Source organism: Hyla sarda, chromosome 2, assembly GCF_029499605.1.
Source record: "Hyla sarda isolate aHylSar1 chromosome 2, aHylSar1.hap1, whole genome shotgun sequence".
Lineage (NCBI taxonomy): Eukaryota > Metazoa > Chordata > Amphibia > Anura > Hylidae > Hyla > Hyla sarda.
The window spans coordinates 385,391,352-385,411,363 of NC_079190.1; the positions used below are offsets into that span (position 1 = coordinate 385,391,352).

The 20,012-nt window shown below is 40.3% G+C and overlaps 1 protein-coding gene across 4 annotated transcripts; it reads right to left on the reverse strand.

Moving 5' to 3' along the window:
- Positions 1–4,930: 4,930 nt before the first annotated feature.
- KLHL15 (kelch like family member 15) lies at positions 4,931–18,115 on the reverse strand. 4 transcript variants are annotated; one of them, XM_056558571.1, is made up of 3 exons: positions 17,631–18,115; positions 14,111–14,822; positions 4,931–6,873 (listed from the first exon to the last, which is right to left on the reverse strand). In XM_056558571.1, the coding sequence occupies exons 2-3, from the start codon at positions 14,813–14,815 to the stop codon at positions 5,764–5,766; spliced, it is 1,815 nt and encodes a 604-aa protein (XP_056414546.1). In that variant the 5' UTR covers positions 14,816–14,822; positions 17,631–18,115; the 3' UTR covers positions 4,931–5,763. The 4 variants fall into 4 exon arrangements, with proteins under 4 accessions (XP_056414546.1, XP_056414548.1, XP_056414547.1 ...); XM_056558573.1 differs by having other exon boundaries at positions 17,530–18,115; XM_056558572.1 differs by lacking the exon at positions 17,631–18,115 and adding an exon at positions 17,282–17,496.
- Between the last annotated feature and the right edge of the window lie 1,897 nt (positions 18,116–20,012).

A 20,012-nucleotide genomic window follows, 5' to 3' on the forward strand; every position in this document is an offset into this window, starting at 1 on the left:
GGAGGGCAGCTCATACAAACCATGCCCATTGCTACACCGTAGTTCTCTGAGCGCAGGGCAGTCTGTAAGCTTTTTTTTTTTTTTTTATTTTTACACTTCGATGATAACTTCGGAGTTGAACTATAGGGAAAACAAGTGATATGTCACTTCTTTTCTGCACAGTTCCCTGCCTTCCACTGAGATCAATGGAAGAAGGGTTTTACACGCTAACACCACTTTGTTTTCCATGAAAATCAGAGCATTGTCCAAACAAAATCCACCCAGCTTTTTCCTGTGGGAACATGCCATTAAAAATTAGCAGGTTTACCAAAACAAATCAGAGCTCAGTTTTCATGTTATAAATTGCTCTACTAAAATGAAAGCAGAGCTCAACATGGGTGCCATTTTCTTTTTAAATAAGGCCCAGTGAGTTGTTTCCAGACACAAGTTTGTTGTGTCTGCATGGCTGCTTTAAAACATCTCTAAACCAATGGTAATAGAAAAGAACAGAAGATCAAGCCAGAATGCTATGCAGAAAATAGAATAAAATAATCTGCAAATCAGAAAATAAGTATTAGAATCATTGTTTTTCATTTATAGAAATGTAGTTAATGCATTCTCATAGACCATTGTTAGTAGTCCGAGTACGGTGGATACTTTAACATGTAAGCAAAGTGCTCAACCCTACTTTTGTATAGGCTACCAGAGCATGTTAAAAAGTTGTAAGGGTATGTTCATATGGCAGAATGTCTGTCCAAAATTCCACATGAGTTTTCTGCATGGACATTACGCAGCAGTATCGTCGATTTTAATGGGATTCTGCTGCAATGTTCACAAAGCAGAATTTCTGTGACAGATGTTTCTGGAGTGGATATTCAGATTCCAGAGTTCGCAAAAAAGAAATCAGGTTCCGCACCTCCCTGCAAAAACCCCGGGTACTCCTGCATGGACAGGGTACCGACCGTTTAAATGGCTCACAGGCAGATGCCTTGGTTAATGCCTAGGTGGATGACTGTAGCATTTGTGGTCCCTGAGTAGCTTCGGCAAAAAGGGACATTGAACCTGGAATCTCGCAGGTACCGTTAAGTCCGGAGAGGAAGGGTAAGGTTTGTTGGGGTGCCTCTCCTTTCAGAGAGGGGTTAGCAATAGACAGCATCCTTTGTGCACTTTTTTTTTTATGTAACATGTTTGCACTTTTTCTTGCACTTTGGGCGATTGAGAGCCTTGGCTCTTAAAAAAAAATAAAAAAAATGAATAACACATCTATTCTTTCTGCAGATTCCACAAGGAAATGCATTGCCATCTCGTAGATGGCGCATTTCAGAGCATGTTCTGCCAGCGCTCTGCTGTCAGTGGAATGTCCGCATGGAAATTTTGCATATGAACATATTGACATCTTTTTAGGATGAAAAATCAGGAGATCTTGTAATTCATTCATTTAAGCCATTTCACATTCTAGGCTTATGAGTCCAGTGGGTGGTTTTAATCAGGTATTGACAGCATCTTTTTGACAACAGGGAAACAGGAAGAGGAGTGCATCAGGGACAGTAGCGCGACAACGGTTGCCCTGGTGGAGCTGCGGAAGCAGATTTTTTTTTTTTTTTAAACTAACTGGCAGAATGGGAATGCTTGCCCAAAACCCCCATCCCAAAATACTCAATTAGGGTACCGTCACATGTACAGAATCTGTTGCATATTTTCTGCTACTGATTTTGCTACCAATTAACTTCAATAGGTAGCATAATCAGCTGCAGAAAATATGTACATGTGAAAGTACCCTGAAACATTTTTATAAATTGTGTTTTCTGTCTAATTTTCTATCTATATTATAAAATAATCCTGAAGTTATATAGCAGAAAGTTGGCACGAGTATTATAGATGAGATAACAGTTAAGCCTCCCTCCTCTCTAGAATGATTGACCTCTGCTCAGGTTACAGAGGTCATAGAGTATGCTTACAAATTTGTCCCATACAAAGAATAGGGTCTGGAGATGTTCATAGGGAATTTATCAATAATGGTATGGCTAAAGTGATTTTCTTAATGAGCTTTTTTTTGTGTGTGTACTTGCACCTAATTTATCAAAAAGGTGCACACAATATAATAAATAAGGCGCAAGGCCATAGTTGTTATATTATTGAAAAAATAGCCTCAATGCAAAAATGGACAAATGATAAATTCATGACTGCTGCCACGAAATGCTCTACTAGAGATGAGTTTTGGAAAAAAAATCTTCACCAAAACATGTATTGAATTCCCGCGGAAATGCATCAAAATACGCACCCAACATACACAACAATACCATTGTACATGAAATTATAAATCCCTCAATGTGTCTATGTCCATGCAATTTGCAGTAAAGCATAGCACAAAATGCTGTTATAAACAGTTCAGGTGAGATGGCTGCCCCACAAAATGTACAAAAAAATTTAAACAAATTCAGCCTACGAAGAACAGAAAAATAAAAAACAAACATGTTTCAGTATCTGCCTCTAAGCAAGAAAAAAAAAATTATGTTGCAGTATCTTGTAATACCATATTTATTGGACTAACAGAATTTTGTAGAGACAAGCTTTCAGGATTCCTCCCTTTATCAAGTCCAAAGCAAGTGCTCAATAAATGGAAGAATCTCGAAAGCTTGTCTCTACAAAATTCTGTTAGTACAATAAAAAAGGGTATTACAAGATACTGCAACATTTTTTTATTTGCATCTGCATCACTGGACTAATACAGCTACTCAAATTTACTATATTTTTTTTATTTTTTATTCTTAATTCACAGTAACCTTTTATGTTAACATTACAGCTATGGTGCACCTTAACCATAGCTGTAATGTTTACATAAAAGGTTACTGTGAATAAAAATAAAAAAAGCTGGTACCACACTAGATATAGCTGAGTGAAGCTAGCAGCATGCAATGAATGCAGAACCAGGAACTAAAGCATGGTGTTACACATTTTACCTAGCTATAGCTAGGGATCGGTTGGGGTCTCAGCACTAAGCCTCTGACCAATCAAACCTTTTGGGAAAGTGACAGATGGATTAACCCCACTAACCTGAATATATAGGTGCTTAGTATGGTTATCCTGAGTAAAACAATGTATTCTATAACACAATCTGTTCAGTCGTTCTCGTGGTATAGCACAATCTCGCAATATACAATTGAACTCTTAACAGCACTGGAGGCACCTCTGACATCATCCCCTGGGTTCTGTCCCACTCATCAAGAAAATAAAGAAGATGAGTATTGAGGAGTTGGGAGGTGCCAACAGGACCAAGGGGATGGTGTCAAAGGTGCAGGGGATGGAACAGCTGAACAGATTGGGGTGACAATTTTTATTTTTTTTTTTACTCTGGATCACCCACACTAACCACCTGTATATTCAGGTAAGTAGGGTTGATTTGTCAGTGTACCTTTAATGACAGTAAGGCTTTAAAAACAGAAATTTGATTAAAACGAAAACAGATAATATCACTGAAAGGTTTAGATTATTAACTTCCGTGTCTACATATTGTACCACTCAAGCAGACAGCACCTATAGTTTGTACTGTAGCAACCCAGTATTAGTTTCAGCTATAACAATCTCAAAAAGAATAAAGTGATGTACCTAGCGTTTTGTTAGACAACCACAGATTGCTGTCATTCGGCCAACAGCTACCCTACGACTACTAGAAGAAGTTATGCATGAACAGTCAGGAGGCTCTGCAGCATTAGATTTAAAACAGATCTTTTTCTGTAATAAAAAGCACACAATAGAATGGTGCTACTACTTTTGGTAAAGAGATTTCAATAGAAAGTTTATATGTTGCTGGGGCTGGTGTAAAGTAAAATAAAAAATAGATACTTACCTATCCTGGTCCCCTGCAGCTGCTCCTGGTCCACTTGTTTCTGGTCTCTTATCCCGGGTTCTGGGACAAGATGTTTCAGTAGGACCTGCCCACACAGCCAATCAAGGGGCACAGTTGTGGCCTGTGTTGCCCAGGTCCAGCTGAGACTAGCAGGGAGAGGGGCAGAATGAGCTTTAGGTATCTTTTTTTTTTCTCCCCATTTTTACACCTGCCCCAGCAACACAACTTGTTTTCTTATATTGGAGTACACCTTTAATATCTACTACTCAACACCATTACATCTTTTTCTGTGCGGGACTCTGATCTCCAAAACAGGCCTCAACTCCCTATGCATGAAGCGGCGTGTTAGCACGCACTCCCTGCATTGTCTATGGAGCAATGGCTATACTGGAGTACAGCACTCTTCTCTCTGGCTCTCCCATAGAGAATGCAAGATACCCAAAAAGAGAGAGGGCCCATTCTGGAGATCAAGGAAAGTCCCATAGCTTGGACCCTCCCAATCAGACACTTATCCCTCATCCTACAAGTACTGTAGTGGAGTACCCATTTAACAGAGTCACTCAACTCTTTATGTATTAATAAAATGGTGTACATAAGGGACATACCAACATATAGTGTGTGTGATATTGATATATATATATATATATATATATTATATATATATATATATGTAAGTGCCCTCCCCCCCCATGAAAGTTAACATTTCACCCTGGGTCCCTAACCTAAAAAGGTCAAAATTCATTTAGACAGGCTTATTGTACTTGTGTTTTGCCATCCATATTCTGAGTATAACATATGGACAACCCCCCAGTTACAGACTGAACTGAACTTGATGCACCATAGATCTCTATTGTGCCATACATTCAGTTCAGTTGATCCGGAGGTCTAAATGTTGTTACATACAAAATACAGACCATTAAAACACAAGTATAATATGCTCCTCAGGATCATGCCCAAGTCCATTTTTTTATTCTGCACTATTATCCTTGTGGCAAATAACTTTTTCCTCCTTTTCTTACAGAAAAAAAAAAAATTATATATATATATTTCTAGATAAATATTCTATATAATTCTAGAAACTTCCAAGATATGCAAGAAGGAACAGGGTTAACTACTTTAAATTAATACATGTGTATAATATAGCATGAACCAGTAGTTTATCTTGTATATTTTACGTACATAATTTCAACCTGTATTTTATATTTAGTGAACCTGTAAAAGCCTTCTCAATACTAAAGGGCTGAACCATATTACGGGAGGTGTGCATGTTCCAGTTGTAAAGGAAAAACTAGGGTGTTTTAAGAAAACATTCATTTACAGTCATTTGTGCAATAATACACATTTATTAGCTAAAAGTTGTCCCTTTATTCTGAGGGTTCTGCAAACCTCAATAAATAGTTGTGCTTTGTGCACCTTCATTGACAGCTGCCACGTTTTTTGTTTTGGGAAGTCAAGTTTATGGACCTGATGAAGTGGTCATGTATTTCAATACTATGAGAAATGCTGCAGCCATAAAAGAATATAGGAGGTAGCAAAAGGCCTGAGTCATGCAGATATTGTAAAAGGTTGATATTTGCACAGGAAAAAAAACCTTAGCACATGTTTAATTTTAAAAGCCATTACTGAATATTTAACGTTTCTCATTTGCATGCCATATGGCAAATTCAGTATTAAAAAACTAAAAAGTCAAATAGGTGTTCAAGTAAGGGCATAAAAAAAAAATAAAAAAATTAAATGTATAAAATTTACTCACACCAATTTGAAATTAGGCAAAATTCAGACCAGACCCACTTGCAGTTTTGGATTTTTTCAGAACGGTTTGCTCCCTGTTTCACTGAAAGCATTTAAATATTGAGCTTACACAAAGCATAGAAAGAGCAAAGATCTGAGTTGCTTAAGACATAAAACTGATAACAGGAGTTTATTATATATTACTATTAAGTGCAGCGTTTTACGTGCTCTAAAACGTATTCTGGAAAATGGAGACTGCATACTTGTAAGCCATCCAGCTTGCAAGGCATTCTGGGGTATTCATCCTCTTTCCATTTGTTCTCCTCTGGGTCAAAAGTAAGGATGGAGTCGCTATAATGGCCATTATAACAGAGTCCACCAAGCACCATGATCTGTTTATCCAGCACAGCTACTCCATGACCACTCCTGCCAATGGGCATAGATGCCAGAATAGTCCACTGATCGGCATCCGGGTCATAAACCTCCGTTGAAGGACAGCCCTGTGATTCAAAAGATGCTCTTAAAATAACACAAACACCTCCAAAGACATAAAGTTTGCCATTGTAACATATCATCTTGTGAAAACATCTGGCATAGTTCATTTTGCACTTGTTCTCCCAGCAGTTTGTGTGCACCTGTGTTCTCCGAGTTCTCTGTTCTACCGTTCCTTCTTTACTTGGGTCAAATACACAAACTTGCTTGGATGTTGAAGATGACGTAATCCCACCAGTGATAAACAGCTTGTTGTTGAGAACTGTGCCCTCATGGCCGTACTTATTAACTGGATAAGGATCCACAAATTCCCATTTGTTCTCTATGATATCATAGCGCTCTGTTGAATAAAAGGTTTCATCTCTCGTCCTTCCGGCCACTGCATAAATATATCGCCCGATAACACCCACTGCAAACTCAGACCGAGGTACAGACATGTCAGACATTCGTACCCAAGTGTTTTGGCGAGGGTCATATCTGAATACTTTTGATGAAGCGTGAAATTCTCCATCCGGGCCCAGTTCTTCTCCTCCAAGTAAGAAGACAAAATTGTTGACTATTGCCAGGCAGTCAGGTCGTAGAGGTACTAGAGGTCCTTCAAGTTCCCACCAAACACGGGGCTTGTGCAAAAGAAGAATTTTACTATTTACCATGCTATGTCCTATCATCCCTCGGAACACTGCCGTATGAGGTTTGGCAGATCGGATATGGTTAGATTTCATCTCCATTAAGGGTTGCTCACTTACATTGTGAAAGTAGTTTAATGCCTGTTCAACTTCGTGCCTAAGCTGACGTGAATATCTGTAAAACTCTGAGGTTTTCACCTAAAAGAAAACAAAAAGGAGCAATATGAGAAATTACCAGAATAAAAAGGTAGTTCCTACATTACACTCACGTCAGTAAATTGCCATACCCATGACATAGCCCATACAAAAAAGACCTTATTTTCTTGTCCTCTTGTACTCCTGTTAAAACCAAGAAAACATACTCCGAAATTATATCTTCTTTAGTAAAGGCTAAAAAGAATTAACCCCTTAAGGACCAAGCCCATTTTAACCTTAAGGACCATGCCAATTTTATTTTTGCGTTTTCATTTTTTTCCTCTTCGCCTTCTAAAATCCATAAAACTTTTTTATTTCCATCTACAGACCCATATAAGGGCTTGTTTTTTGCATGACCAATTGTACTTTGTAATGAAACCTCATTTTGCCATAAAATGTACGGAGAACCCAAAACATTTTTTTAGGGAGGCGATTTTAATGAAAACCACAATTTTGAAGGGTTTCGTTTTCACACTGTACCCTTTATGGTAAAAATGACGTGTTCTTTATTCTGTGGGTCAATACGATTAAAATGATACCCATGGCTAGACACTACTATTTTTTGTGTTGCTTAGAATCTAAAAAAAAAACTTTTGTACAAAATCAGTAATCTAAAAATTGCCCTATTTTGACCACCTATAACTTTTTAATTTTTCCGTATATAGGGAGTTATGAGGGTTAATTTGCGCAATCTGTACTTTTTAAATCGATACCACATTTGCATATATAAAACTTTTAGATTTTTTTATTAGTTTTTTTAACTAAAATGTGCCTAAAAAGCAGCATTTTTTGAACTTTTTTTTTTTTTTTACATTTATGCCGTTCACCGAACAGGATCATTAAGATCAGACATATACGCACATGGCGATACCAAATATGTTTATTTAGAAAAAAAAAATGTACGCTTTTTGGGGGTAAAGTGGGAAATCTATAGCAATCATTTGATTGCGAATACTGTTCAGTGCTATGCATAGGACACAGCACTGATCAGTATTATCAGTCATCTTCTGCTCTGGTCTGCTCGATCTCAGACCAGGAGACGGCGGGAGACTGAGGCAGGTGAGGGAACCTCCGTCCGCCAATACAAACGATCGGATACCCGTGGCAGCGCTGCAGGCGATCCGATCATCTATTTTAACATCCTCACTGCCGCAGATGCCGTGATCTGTACTGATCATGGCATCTGAGGGGTTAATGTCGGCCATCTTGATTGCGAATGTCGGCCATTATAGCCGGAACCTGCCGTGTATGTCACGAACACAGCTCCGATGCTCGCGGTCATACACAGGATGTAAATGTACATCCTGGTGCGCTAAGTACCGCCGCACCAGGACGTACATTTACATCCGTGGTCGTTAAGGGGTTTAAAAAAAAAAAAAAAACCCTGTTCAAAACAAAAATAAATGAACAGACATACAAAAATCACTTTATATTACAGAACTAGGAGTCTTGTAAGTGCATTCAGTATCAGGCCATGTTCACACTTGCACTTGGTTTGGAATAACTATAAATTAAAGCTTTAAAAAGGGGTACTCCGGTGGAAAACTAACATTTTTTAAATCAATTGGTGCCAGAAAGTTTTGTAAATTACTTCTATTTAAAAATCTTAATCCTTCCAGTGCTTATCAGCTGCTGTATACTGCAGAGGAAGTTCTTTTCTTTTTACATTTCTTTTGTCTAACCATAGTGCTCTCTGCTGACACCTGTCTGTCTTTCTCAGGAACTGTCCAAAGCAGGAGAGGTTTGCTATGGGGATTTGCTCCTGTTATGGACAGTTCCTGAGACAGAAAGTTATCAGCAGAGAGCACTGTTGTCAGACAGAAAAGAAATTCAAAAAGAAAAGAACTTTATGTGGAGCATACAGCACTGGAAGGTTAAGATTTTTAAATAGTAGTCATTTACCAATCTGTTTAACTTTCTGGCACCAGTTGATAATATATATTATTTTTTATTATATAATATATTTTTTTCCACCGGAGTACCTCTTCAACCCCTTAATGACCAAGGACCAAAAAGTTAATGTCATTTAACCCTTTCCCTAATAAAAGTCCAAATCACCCCCCTTTTCCCATAAAAAAAAAAACCCCAGGAAAATATAAACATGTGGTATCGCCACGTGCGTAAATGTCGCCGCGTGCGTATAAAAATGTATCATTAAACCGGACGGTCAATGGCGTATGCGCAAAAAAAATTCCAAAGGCCAAAATAATGTATTTTTGGTCACTTTTTATTTCATGAAAAAAAAAAATGAATAAAAAGCGATCAAAAAGTCCGATCAATACAAAACTTCAGCTCACTGTGCAAAAAAATGAGCCCTCATACCGCCCCATTCGCCGGAAAATAAAAAAGTTATTAGGGGACAGAAGATGACAATTTTAAACATATACATTTTTCTGCATGTGGTTATGATTTTTTCCAGAAGTATGACAAAATCAAACCTATATAAGTAAAGTATCATTTTAATCGTACGGACCTACAGAATAAAGATAAGGTGTCATTTTTACCGGAAAATGTACTGCGTAGAAACAGAAGCCCCCAAAAGTTACAAAATGGCGTTTATTCTTCAATTTTGTCGCACAATGATTTTTTTTCCATTACGTCGTAGATTTTTGGCTAAAATGACTGATGTTACTGCAAAGTAGAATTGGTGGCGCAAAAAATAAGCCATCAGATGGATTTTTAAGTGCAAAATGTAAAGGGTTATGATTTTTCAAAGGTGGGGAGGAAAAAACGAAAGTGCAAAAAAAAAAAAACGGAAAAACCTGTGGTCCTTAAGGGGTTAAGAACCGCATTAAAAAGGCAAATGAATCTTAAAACATCTAAAACTATCTAAAACTACCTAACGGGTAGTCCACTGAAATTTTTTCTTCAACTGGTGCCAGAAAGTTAAACAGATTTGTAAAAAATCTTAATCCTTCCAGTACTTAGCTGCTGTTATGATCCACCGGAAGTTATTTTCTTTTTGAATTTCCTTTTTGTCTGACCACAGGGCTCTCTGTTGACACCTCTGTCCAGAGTAGGAGCAACCCTCTCCTGCTCTGGACAGTTCCTGACATGGACAGAGGTGTCAGCAGAGAGCACTGTGGTCAGGCAAAAAGGAAGAAAAAAATTCCAGTGGAGTACCCCTTCAACTTAGACGGGTTTGGTGTAAAAGACAGGTGTTAACTCATTTTAACAACTTCATCAAATCCTACCTACATAGATTTTTTTTTTTATCATATCCTACTATTTGTTTAAAGGAAACCTGTCATCACTCATGCTGCCTAAACCATGCCATCCTCCAGCTGCTTTTCCATGCCACACCATCCTGGGCTGATAGATATCACCCTATATCTAAGCAGGGGGAAATTTATCAAAGCCAGAGGGGCAGAAAGCTGCCAATGGGCACCCATGGTTTAGGCAGCAGGGGGAAAAAAAAGGTTCCCCCTTAAAACTACTATAAATGCATTACTAACAAATCCTTGCATATATCAGTTTCCTGTGAGAAGGACATACCGTAATCTCCAAATGGTCAGTAGTGTTTTCTAAATTTTTCACATTTGAGCTCCTACTCCTAAAATCTTACTCACCTGGTGCACTGTGATTTGGAGTTGTTCTGGCTTACCTCTTAGTGGATGACACACATACAGCATTATCATGATCTGCCTGTGTAGAAGTATAAAGAAATACTCCACTGCAGTATCTAACAAAACAGTTGAGTCATGACAAGGCTGGATATGATGCTCCAGTGGACGCAGGGCCAGAAGAATCTTAGGGCAGGGTTTCCAAAACAGGGAGCCTCCAGCTTTTGCAACACTACAACTCGGAGCATGCCTGGACAGCCTTTGGCTGTTAGAGTGCAAGGAGTTGTAGTTAGGCAACACTTACAGGCTTCCTTTTTGGGAAACCCTGCCTTAGGCTGTCCAAAGCAGCCATTTCTGGCTTTATCCCATACAGACAAACACTACATGCCAAAAGCAAGCAAACACCCCTTCTAACCAGTTGGTTTTGCCTTGTTATATAGTACAGTTGAGAAAAAAAAAAAAAAAAAAAAAAAAAAAATACATACGTTCATCAAGTTCAACCACATCCACTGGCAAAATGTACAAAAAGTCATGTGTACAAGCATAAAATCTTGAAAAAGAAACAGATGAATGGTACTTGAGAACATAGGGGCTTTTAATATGGCACATGACAGGATGTTACCAAGTCAGAATGTCAGCTTATCAAGTCTCTGAGCTGCCAAATAAAAAGTAGGTGTGGGTATTGTGAAGTGGAAACATCCAGGACCAACAGCACTTCAAAAAGGGGTACTCCGCTGCCCAGCATTTGGAAGAAACTGTTCCGAACGCTGGAGCTGGGAGCTCGTGATGTCATAGCCCCGCCCCCTCAATGCAAGACTATGGGAGGTCGTCACGCCCCCTCCCATAGACTTGCATTGAGGGGGCAGGGCTATGATGTCACAAGCTCCCGGCGCCGGCCCCAGCGTTTTTAACAGTTTGTTCCAAACGCTGAGCAGTGGAGTACCCCTTTAACACAAACATACTGTGTCAGCTCTAGCTAATGCTGCAACATGCAACATCACAGCAGAATGATTTCTTCCATTATATAGTTTGAGCAAAACCCTTTTCTATATCAAGACCACAAAAACCAAAAAAGTTTACAGAGTTTAGTATAAGACAACCTGACTCAAAAGCACATAGTCCCAACCTCAACCCAAAAAATAAAAAATCCTTTGGGTTAATTTGGTGTTCCACCTGTAATTGCAGTATTATATGAGCAGACTGTCTATTGCAAGCAGACCTACACTCATTACAAACCGGGGCTCAATGCATCACACTGCCAAGCAGCCTATCGCCAGCCAAGGCGGGACACCACTGCAGCCGGCAAATAGATGAGCCGCAGTGTGACAAGTTGACCATGGGCAACCAGGAAGAACACGGCAGGGGAGGACTGGAGCGACAATACTGTGACACCGACGGAGCGGCAGCAGACGAGTCATATTTGTTGTTTTATGTTCTAGCATAATGGCAGAAAATAGCTCTGCATGAAATATCTCCTTTAACCTCTTAAGGACCAAGGACGTACCGGTACGACCAGAGTCCTTTCCCTTTCTATAACGCGGGTCGGGCCCGGCCTCTAACAACGGGCGGGACCTGTGGCTAATAGCGCGCAGCACTGATGCTATTAACCCTTTAGACGCGGCGTTCAAAGTTGAACATCGTGTTTAAAGTGAAAGTAAAGCCATGCCGATTAGCTCAGGGGGCTGTTCGGGATGTCAGTGGCGAAATCGCGGCATCTCGAACAGCTCTGGGACACGAGGAGGGTCTCCTACCTTGCCTCCTGGTGTCCGATCACCGAATGACTGCTCAGTGCCTGAGATCCAGGCATGAGCAGTCAAGTGGCAGATTCATCGTTCAGTGGTTTCCTATGAGAAACCAGTGATCAATGTAAAAGATCAGTGTGTGCAGTGTTATAGTCCCCTATGGGAGCTATAACATTGCAAAAAAAAAAAAAAAAAAGTGAAGATCATTTAACCCCTCCCCTAATAAATGTTTGAATCCGCCCCCTTTTCCCATTTAAAAAAAAAAAAAAAAAAAAAAAAAAACTGTAAATAAAAACATATGTGGTATCGCCGCATGCGTAAATGTCCGAATTATAAAAATATATAATTAATTAAACCGCACAGTAAATGGCGTACGAGCAAAAAAAAAAAAATCCAAATTCCAAAATAGTGTCAATATCATGAAAAAAACATGAATAAAAAGCCAACAATAAGTCCGACCAATACAAAAACGGTACCGCTAAAAACTTCAGATCACGGCGCAAAAAATGAGCCCTCATCTTGACCCATATGCGAAAAATTAAAAAAGTTATAGGGGTCAGAAGATGACAATTTTAAACAAATACATTTTCCTGCATGTAGTTATGATTTTTTTCAGAAGTACGACAAAATCAAACCTATAGAAGTAGGGGATCATTTTAATCGTATGGACCTACAGAAGAGAAGGTGTCATTTTTACCGAAAAATGTTACAAAATGGCGGGTTTTTCTCAAATTTTGTCTCACCATGATTTTTTTTTTCTGTTTCGCCGTAAATTTTTGGGTAAAATGACTGATGTCATTACAAAGTAGAATTGGTGGCGCAAAACATAAGCCATCATATGGATTTTTAGGTGCAAAATTGAAAGATTTATGATTTTTTAAAGGTAAGGAAGAAAAAAAGGAAAGTGCAAAAACGGAAAAACCCCTGGTCCTTAATGGGTTAAGGAAATAAAAAATGCCTCATGCCTTCCAGTATTTTAGTTGCTGTATGCCTTGGAGTAAACTCTAATCCTTTTAATAAGACATGATCTGCTGTCAGTCTCTGGAACTGTCCTGAGCAGGAGCAAATCCCCATAGCAATCCTTGGACAGTTCCCGACATTGACAAAAGGTGGCAGTAGTGAGCACCGGGTGTGACTGGAAAGACTACAGGACTTCCTCCAGCTAATAAGTACTTTTTTTTTTTGAATGAAAGTCATTTACAAACCTGTTTAAAATTGCCTGGCATCAGTTTAAATTTTTTTTTTCTCCAGAGTATCCTTTTAAGCCTTGTTCATCATTGTACCATGTTCCAAAATCTTGTGCAAATCCTTCCCAGAAGTACAAAGGATGCTACAGCAAAGAGGGACCAACCAAATGCCAATGGTTTTGAAATGAGATGTTCATATGGCTTATAAGTTTATGGTTTATTTTGCCACAATTTTATCCATGCATCATACATTTCTGTGACGAGACTATCATAATATATATTTGTGTGCCTTTGGTCTACGCATTTAGACTGCATTTAACCTCTATAAGAAGGTTCAGTGATATGCACACAACATTTACAAGTACTATTACAGTTTAGTTAGCACTATTTAGTTAGCACTATGACAGGTCTAGTGCTAACTAAAACAAAAATAAAAAAATAAGTTACTAAAGACAGAACAAAAAGAAAAGAATTAATAACAAATTTAAGAATCACGCTAATTAATTTCTATACCATATACAAAATTTTATTTGCCGTAAATAAGTAACAAATAAAAGAATAAAAAAAACAAAAAAATAAAACGAATACATAAACAAATAACTGTGGGTCAATTCTAACTCGCCACCTCCACTACCTTTGCAATTTTCTCCAGTTTTTTACCCCACCATCTTAATAATATCTTACCTATTGATGTGGCGGTGCCCTAGCTAAGTGAAGAATCTTGTCTAGTGCTTTCAAACTCACTAACCTTCTCATAGACATGGGATGGAGTCATCAAACAAAACCTGATGTTCTGAATGATGGTATCTGTGTGTCTCCAGCGTCTCCTATCATGTCGCAGCCAAGCCTGAACAGCTTCATACAGCTCAATCTCGGGGAACCGACTCAGACGGTCATTGTCCAGGTAGCTCTTGAGCTTTTCAAAGCTAAGGTAGGAAAGAAAGTCAGGTCTAGCCATAAGGGGAACAAAGTTCTCCAACAGAAATGTGTCAAGCTTCTCCCTGACACCTTCAACGTCAACACTGAAGTCATCCAGAAGCCTCATGATTTCTGCACAGTTGTCCAGGCAAATTTTAGCCATGAGGAAAGAACAGCAAAATTTTACAACTTCAGTCAACTGCACATACATAGCCGCTTGCAGGATTTCATGGACGGTAGCCATGCTAAGGTCTATGTTACCATAGTACATAAACTGCAGCACATGGCTGAAGCCTGTAGCTGTCAATCCCTTAAGGTAGATCTTGTCCTGATCACGTTCTCTCATGTCTGCTGTAAACATGATGCGGAAGTAGTCACTCTGAGTGGCCAGCAGTGCCTTGTGTGCTTGAAACTGGTGATCCTCTATCACAAGGGTGACATCAACCAACAGGCCTTCTTCATACAGTGCCCTGAATCCTGCAGTGACACTGCTGTCATGGATTGAAGAAGAGTACCCTTCCACGTCCCCGGCCATGAATCACCTGAGAAATACATTACATCATTATTTATATCATAAAAGATAGTAAAAGCTTTCTATAGTATCCTATAGTAATCATAAAATACCTTAAAATCAAAACATGTACACAAGGCAAAGCAACAGCAAGGTGCATGTTTTCTTTTTCATTATTTATAAGGCTAGGCTTACATTAGCATAAAACAGAGGCATTTTTGTTTATTATGGTTGCAAAGCTTGGACAGACAATGGAGCTGATGACCCTGACTGCCAGCTAGGGTCATCAGAATTTGTGGCCAAAATGTGGACACAAAAATACACCTGTATTATGTGCCTAGGCTAAAAGTGGCCACGTAACAGTGTGACAAGTGCAAGTGTGTAAGCTCAGCTAATCCTCCCATTGTGTAATACATTAGATATTTATCATGAAGCTATAAAATAAGGCTTCTTTCACACTAGCAAATTACCGTACTCCGTTTAGCAAGTTCCGTCGCTAGTTCCGTCCTAAAATCAACTGTCACCGGCAGTAACGAAATCCTACACATCCGTTAGAAAATCCCATTAGTGTCTATGGGATTTTTCTAATATCCGTTTGAATCCATTATAGTCCGTTATTGATAACGGACGTTATTTTGTGACGGAAGATAGTACGGAAGAAAATAGTTCATGAACTATCAATAACGGACTGTAATGGATTCAAACGGATATTAGAAAAATCCCATAGACTATAATGGGATTTTATCATGGACGTATAGGATTTGGTTACTGCCGGTGACAGATGATTTTAGGAAGGAAATAGCGACGGAACTTGCTAAATGGAGTAATTTGCTAGTGTGAAACAAGCCTAAACTTTGAGATGTTACAGCCAAATCAATGGTGTTTTATACTGCACCAATTTGGTGGTATTTATAATACATTGGACCTGCGTCTATTGACATGTCAGAGCTCTCCACATAAAGGACAGGTCTCTATATATCTTTGTATGTGGGGACAGAAATGCTACGTGCAGCCACATCTACATATACAGATGTATATGTAGTATTATTCTTATTGTGAAGGGAGGACCCGTGATCATGTCATCCAGAGGTCCTCAATATTTAAAAGTAGGTGCTTGATTAAGTCTGAGTGGTAGGTAGGAAGTATCACAGATGGAAATTAGTGAGGAGTAGCGGCATAGACATCGGCCACCAATATAATTTAAGTTTTTAATTATATATTTCACTTATGTGTAATGGTGTGTTGGTGTACTTTTGGCACAGAAGTGATAGTTACAACATTGCTTACCATCTTGTGATGAACCTAAGGCTGGGCGGTATGGCCAAATATGTGTATCGCGGTATTTTTGTAACTTATGGCGGTTCCACGTTATATATCGGTATTCCCCCCGCCCACCCCCAAATTAATTATCAGCCCAGCGCTGCGCTGTCCCCATCGGGGTAAATACTCACATCACCCGCAAGCGGTGCCCTCCTCATCCTCCTGTATGTTGCGGCCGCCGCCGCTGACACTATACTGTATCCCTATGCCCGGGCTGCAAAAGGTAAACAAAAATAAACTTTAACGCATGTTCCCACGTTGTCCTTACGCTCTTCCTGGGGACGTGAACGTCAGACAGCCGTCAGCCTATCACCGGCCGCAGCGATGTCCCGCCCCGGCCAGGGATAGGTTGAGCGCACTGTCATGTAAGAAGCCGCCTTCTTACATGACAGTGGGCTCAACCTATCACCGGCCGAGGCGGAACATCGCTGCAGCCGGTGATAGGCCGACGGCTGTCCGATGTTCCATTCCTAGGAATCTGGTCCAGACCGATGGGGAAGGTGAGTTAAAGTTTATTTTGTTCACATTTTGCAGCCCGGGCATAGGGACACCGTATAGAGCAGTGGTCTTCAACCTGCAGACCTCCAGATGTTGCAAAACTACAACTCCCAGCATTCCCGGACAGCCAACGGCTGTCCGGGCATGCTGGGAGTTGTAGTTTTGAAACATCTGGAGGTTGAAGACCACTGGTATAGAGTGTCAGCACCGGCGGCTGCAACAAACAGGAGGACGAGGAGGGCAGCGCTTGCAGGTGATATTTGAGTAGTACCCAGATGGGGACAGCACAGCGCTGGGCTGATAATTCATTCATTCCCGAGGGGGAGGGGCCAAACCGGTATTGCGGTATGGGTTAAAAATCATATCGTGCAGCACAAAAATTTCAGTATTCAGTATGAACCGGTATACCGCCCAGCCCTAGATGAACCCCTGCAAACTAGCCAATGCTACCGCAGGGAACTTCTGCGGATGGTTTTCATAGCAGCATAGGGAGTATGGCACCGGTCCGACCCCACTGCTGACTAGGGGATAACCTTCAATCTTGGGACGTAGCTCCTGGTCACTGGGATCTACAACATAGTCACACTGGTGACCCCTGAAGGTGGACCGCCGCCAATCAGAATGTTATGGCATAACACTAGGATATCCTGTAGCATTGTAACATGGGAATACCTCTTTAAAAACACAGGCTACATGGAAGCGCACTCTTGTCCAATAGCTAGTATAAAGCATGGCTGGACTATGGTGAAGCCACCGCTACCCTGTGCTGCAGTCAAAACAACCCCAGTGCAGCTCAGGACAGATGAGTCATGTCTGACAGTCTGGTTACTAGGGACACACTGCCTAACAACGAGAGTGAGGTCATCAGGAAGCACAAGTAATAACCGTGTCCAGGCCCAGCCTGACCTACTGCTGCTCACCATACACAGGTGTCCGGGTATCCTGCCTCCTGCACGGGACATGGGCGGAGCTCCCATCCATATAAGGTAATGCCGGTGCACACAGCGCGCACAATACTCACCTAGCAGCCCGTACACTGAGGGGATGCGTCCTGCACAGCCCAGTCCTGGATGGAACATCCGGCCTTTATCTTCCGCACGTCTTATAGCCGCTGCCCGGTGTCCGCTTCACAGACACATGCTCACCGCTTCCCCGCCACACCAGCCTGCCCGCCAGCTCCGCTATCAGCCTAGACAGCAGCACCTTACTACCTGCGGCGTCCAGGCCAAGAAGAAGCCCCGGAAGTCGTGTCACGCCACTCCGCATTCCCATTGGTTGATTTCCAGCTTGTATTCATTCGATTGGATAACTTATTTTCAACCCATCCGCCCTTTCCGGCAGAACTTCTCCGTTTTCCATATAGGATGGATTTTCCCTTAGTTAATATGGCGGTAGACACCGCCCCTCTCCTGCCAAGTATGGTCGGTGGAGTGCATATTTTTTATTATTCATCCTCAGACCAATTGTACTTTGTAATTATACCTTTCCCTTTACCATAAAATAAAAGCTGGAAACAAATAAATATAAATATATATATATATATATATATTGTCTGGGAAATGGAAAAACATTTTTTTTTTTTCAAAGTTGAAGGGGCTTAGTTTTTGCATAGGACACTTCATGGCAAAAATGAAACCTACTCTTTATTCCTTACCTTTTAAAAATCATAACCCTTTAAATTTTCCACCTAAAAATCCATATTATGGCTTATTTTTTGCGTAGCCAATTCTACTTTGCAGTGACATTAGTCATTTTACCCAAAAATGCACGGCGAAACGAAAAAAAAAATCATTGTGCGATGAAATCAAAGAAAAAACGCCATTTTGTAACTTTAGGGGGCTTCCGTTTCTACGCAGTGCATATTTCGGTAAAAATTACACCTTATCATTATTCTGAAGGTCCATACGGTTAAAATGATATCCTACTTATATAGGTTTGATTTTGTCGCACTTCTGGAAAAAATCATAACTACATGCAGGAAAATTAATACGTTTAAAAATGTCATCTTCTGACCCCTATAACTTTTTTATTTTTCCACGTACAGGGGGGCGGTATGAAGACTCATTTTTTGTCGGTATGATTTTTGTTTTGATCGGACTTTTTGATCACTTTTTATTCATTTTTTAATGGTATAAAAAGTGACCAAAAAAGCGCTTTTTTTTTACTTTGGAATTTTTTTGCGCATACGCCATTGACCGTGCGGTTTAATTAATGATATATTTTTATAGTTCGGACATTTACAAACGCGACGATACCACATGTGTTTATTTTTTTTTTTTTTACACTGTTTTATTTTTTTATGGGAAAGGGGGTGATTCAAACTTTTATTAGGGAAGGGGTTAAATTACCTTTATTAACATAGGGACCTATAACACTGCACACACTGATCTTTTACACAGATCACAGGCGTGTATTAAAACGCCTGTGATCAGTGTTATCGGCGCTTGACTACTCCTGCCTGGATCTCAGGCATGGAGCAGTCATTCGTCGATCGGACACCGAGGAGGCAGGTAAGGGCCCTCCCGGTGTTCTGTCAGCTGTTCGGGACGCCGCGATTTCACCGCGGCGGTCCCGAACAGCCCGACTGAGCAGCCGGGTCACTTTCACTTTAGAAGCGGCGGTCAGCTTTGACCGCCACTTCTAAAGGGTTAATACCGCACATCGCCGCGATCGGCGGTGTGTGGTATTAGCCGCGGGTCCCGGCCGTTGATGAGCGCCGGGACCGACGCGGTATGATGCGGGATCGCTGCGCAATCCCGCTTCATATCGCGGGAGCCGGCGCAGGACGTAAATATTCGTCCTGCGTCGTTAAGGACATTCATAAATATACTGAATGAATAATACTGCAGCGAATAATTAGCAAGTGACCGAAAAATTGCAAAAATCAGTGATCATGCTGATGCCAGTCATTAACCCTTCAGATGCCATGATCAATGCCAATCATGGCATCTGAAGTATCTGTGGGGGTGGGGGGCTTGTGGGGTAATTCATCAGACCACCTACAGTGCAATCGCCAGGGTCTGAATAATCAAGATGGCCGCTGGAGCTTTACTTAACTCCTTGGGGGCGGAGCCCATTATAACCCTAGAGACCGGAGCATTTTTTGCAATTCTGACCACTGTCACTTTAAGCATTAATAACTCTGTGATGCTTTTAGTTTTCATTCTGATTCCGAGATTGTTTTTTCATGACATATTCTACTTCATGTTAGTGGTAAATTGTCGATTTGCATCATTTATTGGTAAAAAATTAAAAAATTTGATGAAAAAATAGAAAATTGTGCATTTTTCTAACTTTGAAGCTTTCTGCTTGTAAGGAAAATGGATATTCCAAATAAATTATATATTGATTCACATATACAATATGTCTACTTTATGTTTGCATCATAAAGTTGACAAGTTTT

Coding starts and splice junctions, on each gene's coding strand:
- KLHL15 (XM_056558571.1), bottom strand. CDS start 14,815: ATGGCCGGGGACGTGGAAGGGTACTCTTCTTCAATCCATGACAGCAGT. Junction 6,874..14,110: donor CATCCCATGTCTATGAGAAG/GTTAGTGAGTTT, acceptor GTTTTCTTTTAG/GTGAAAACCTCAGAGTTTTA.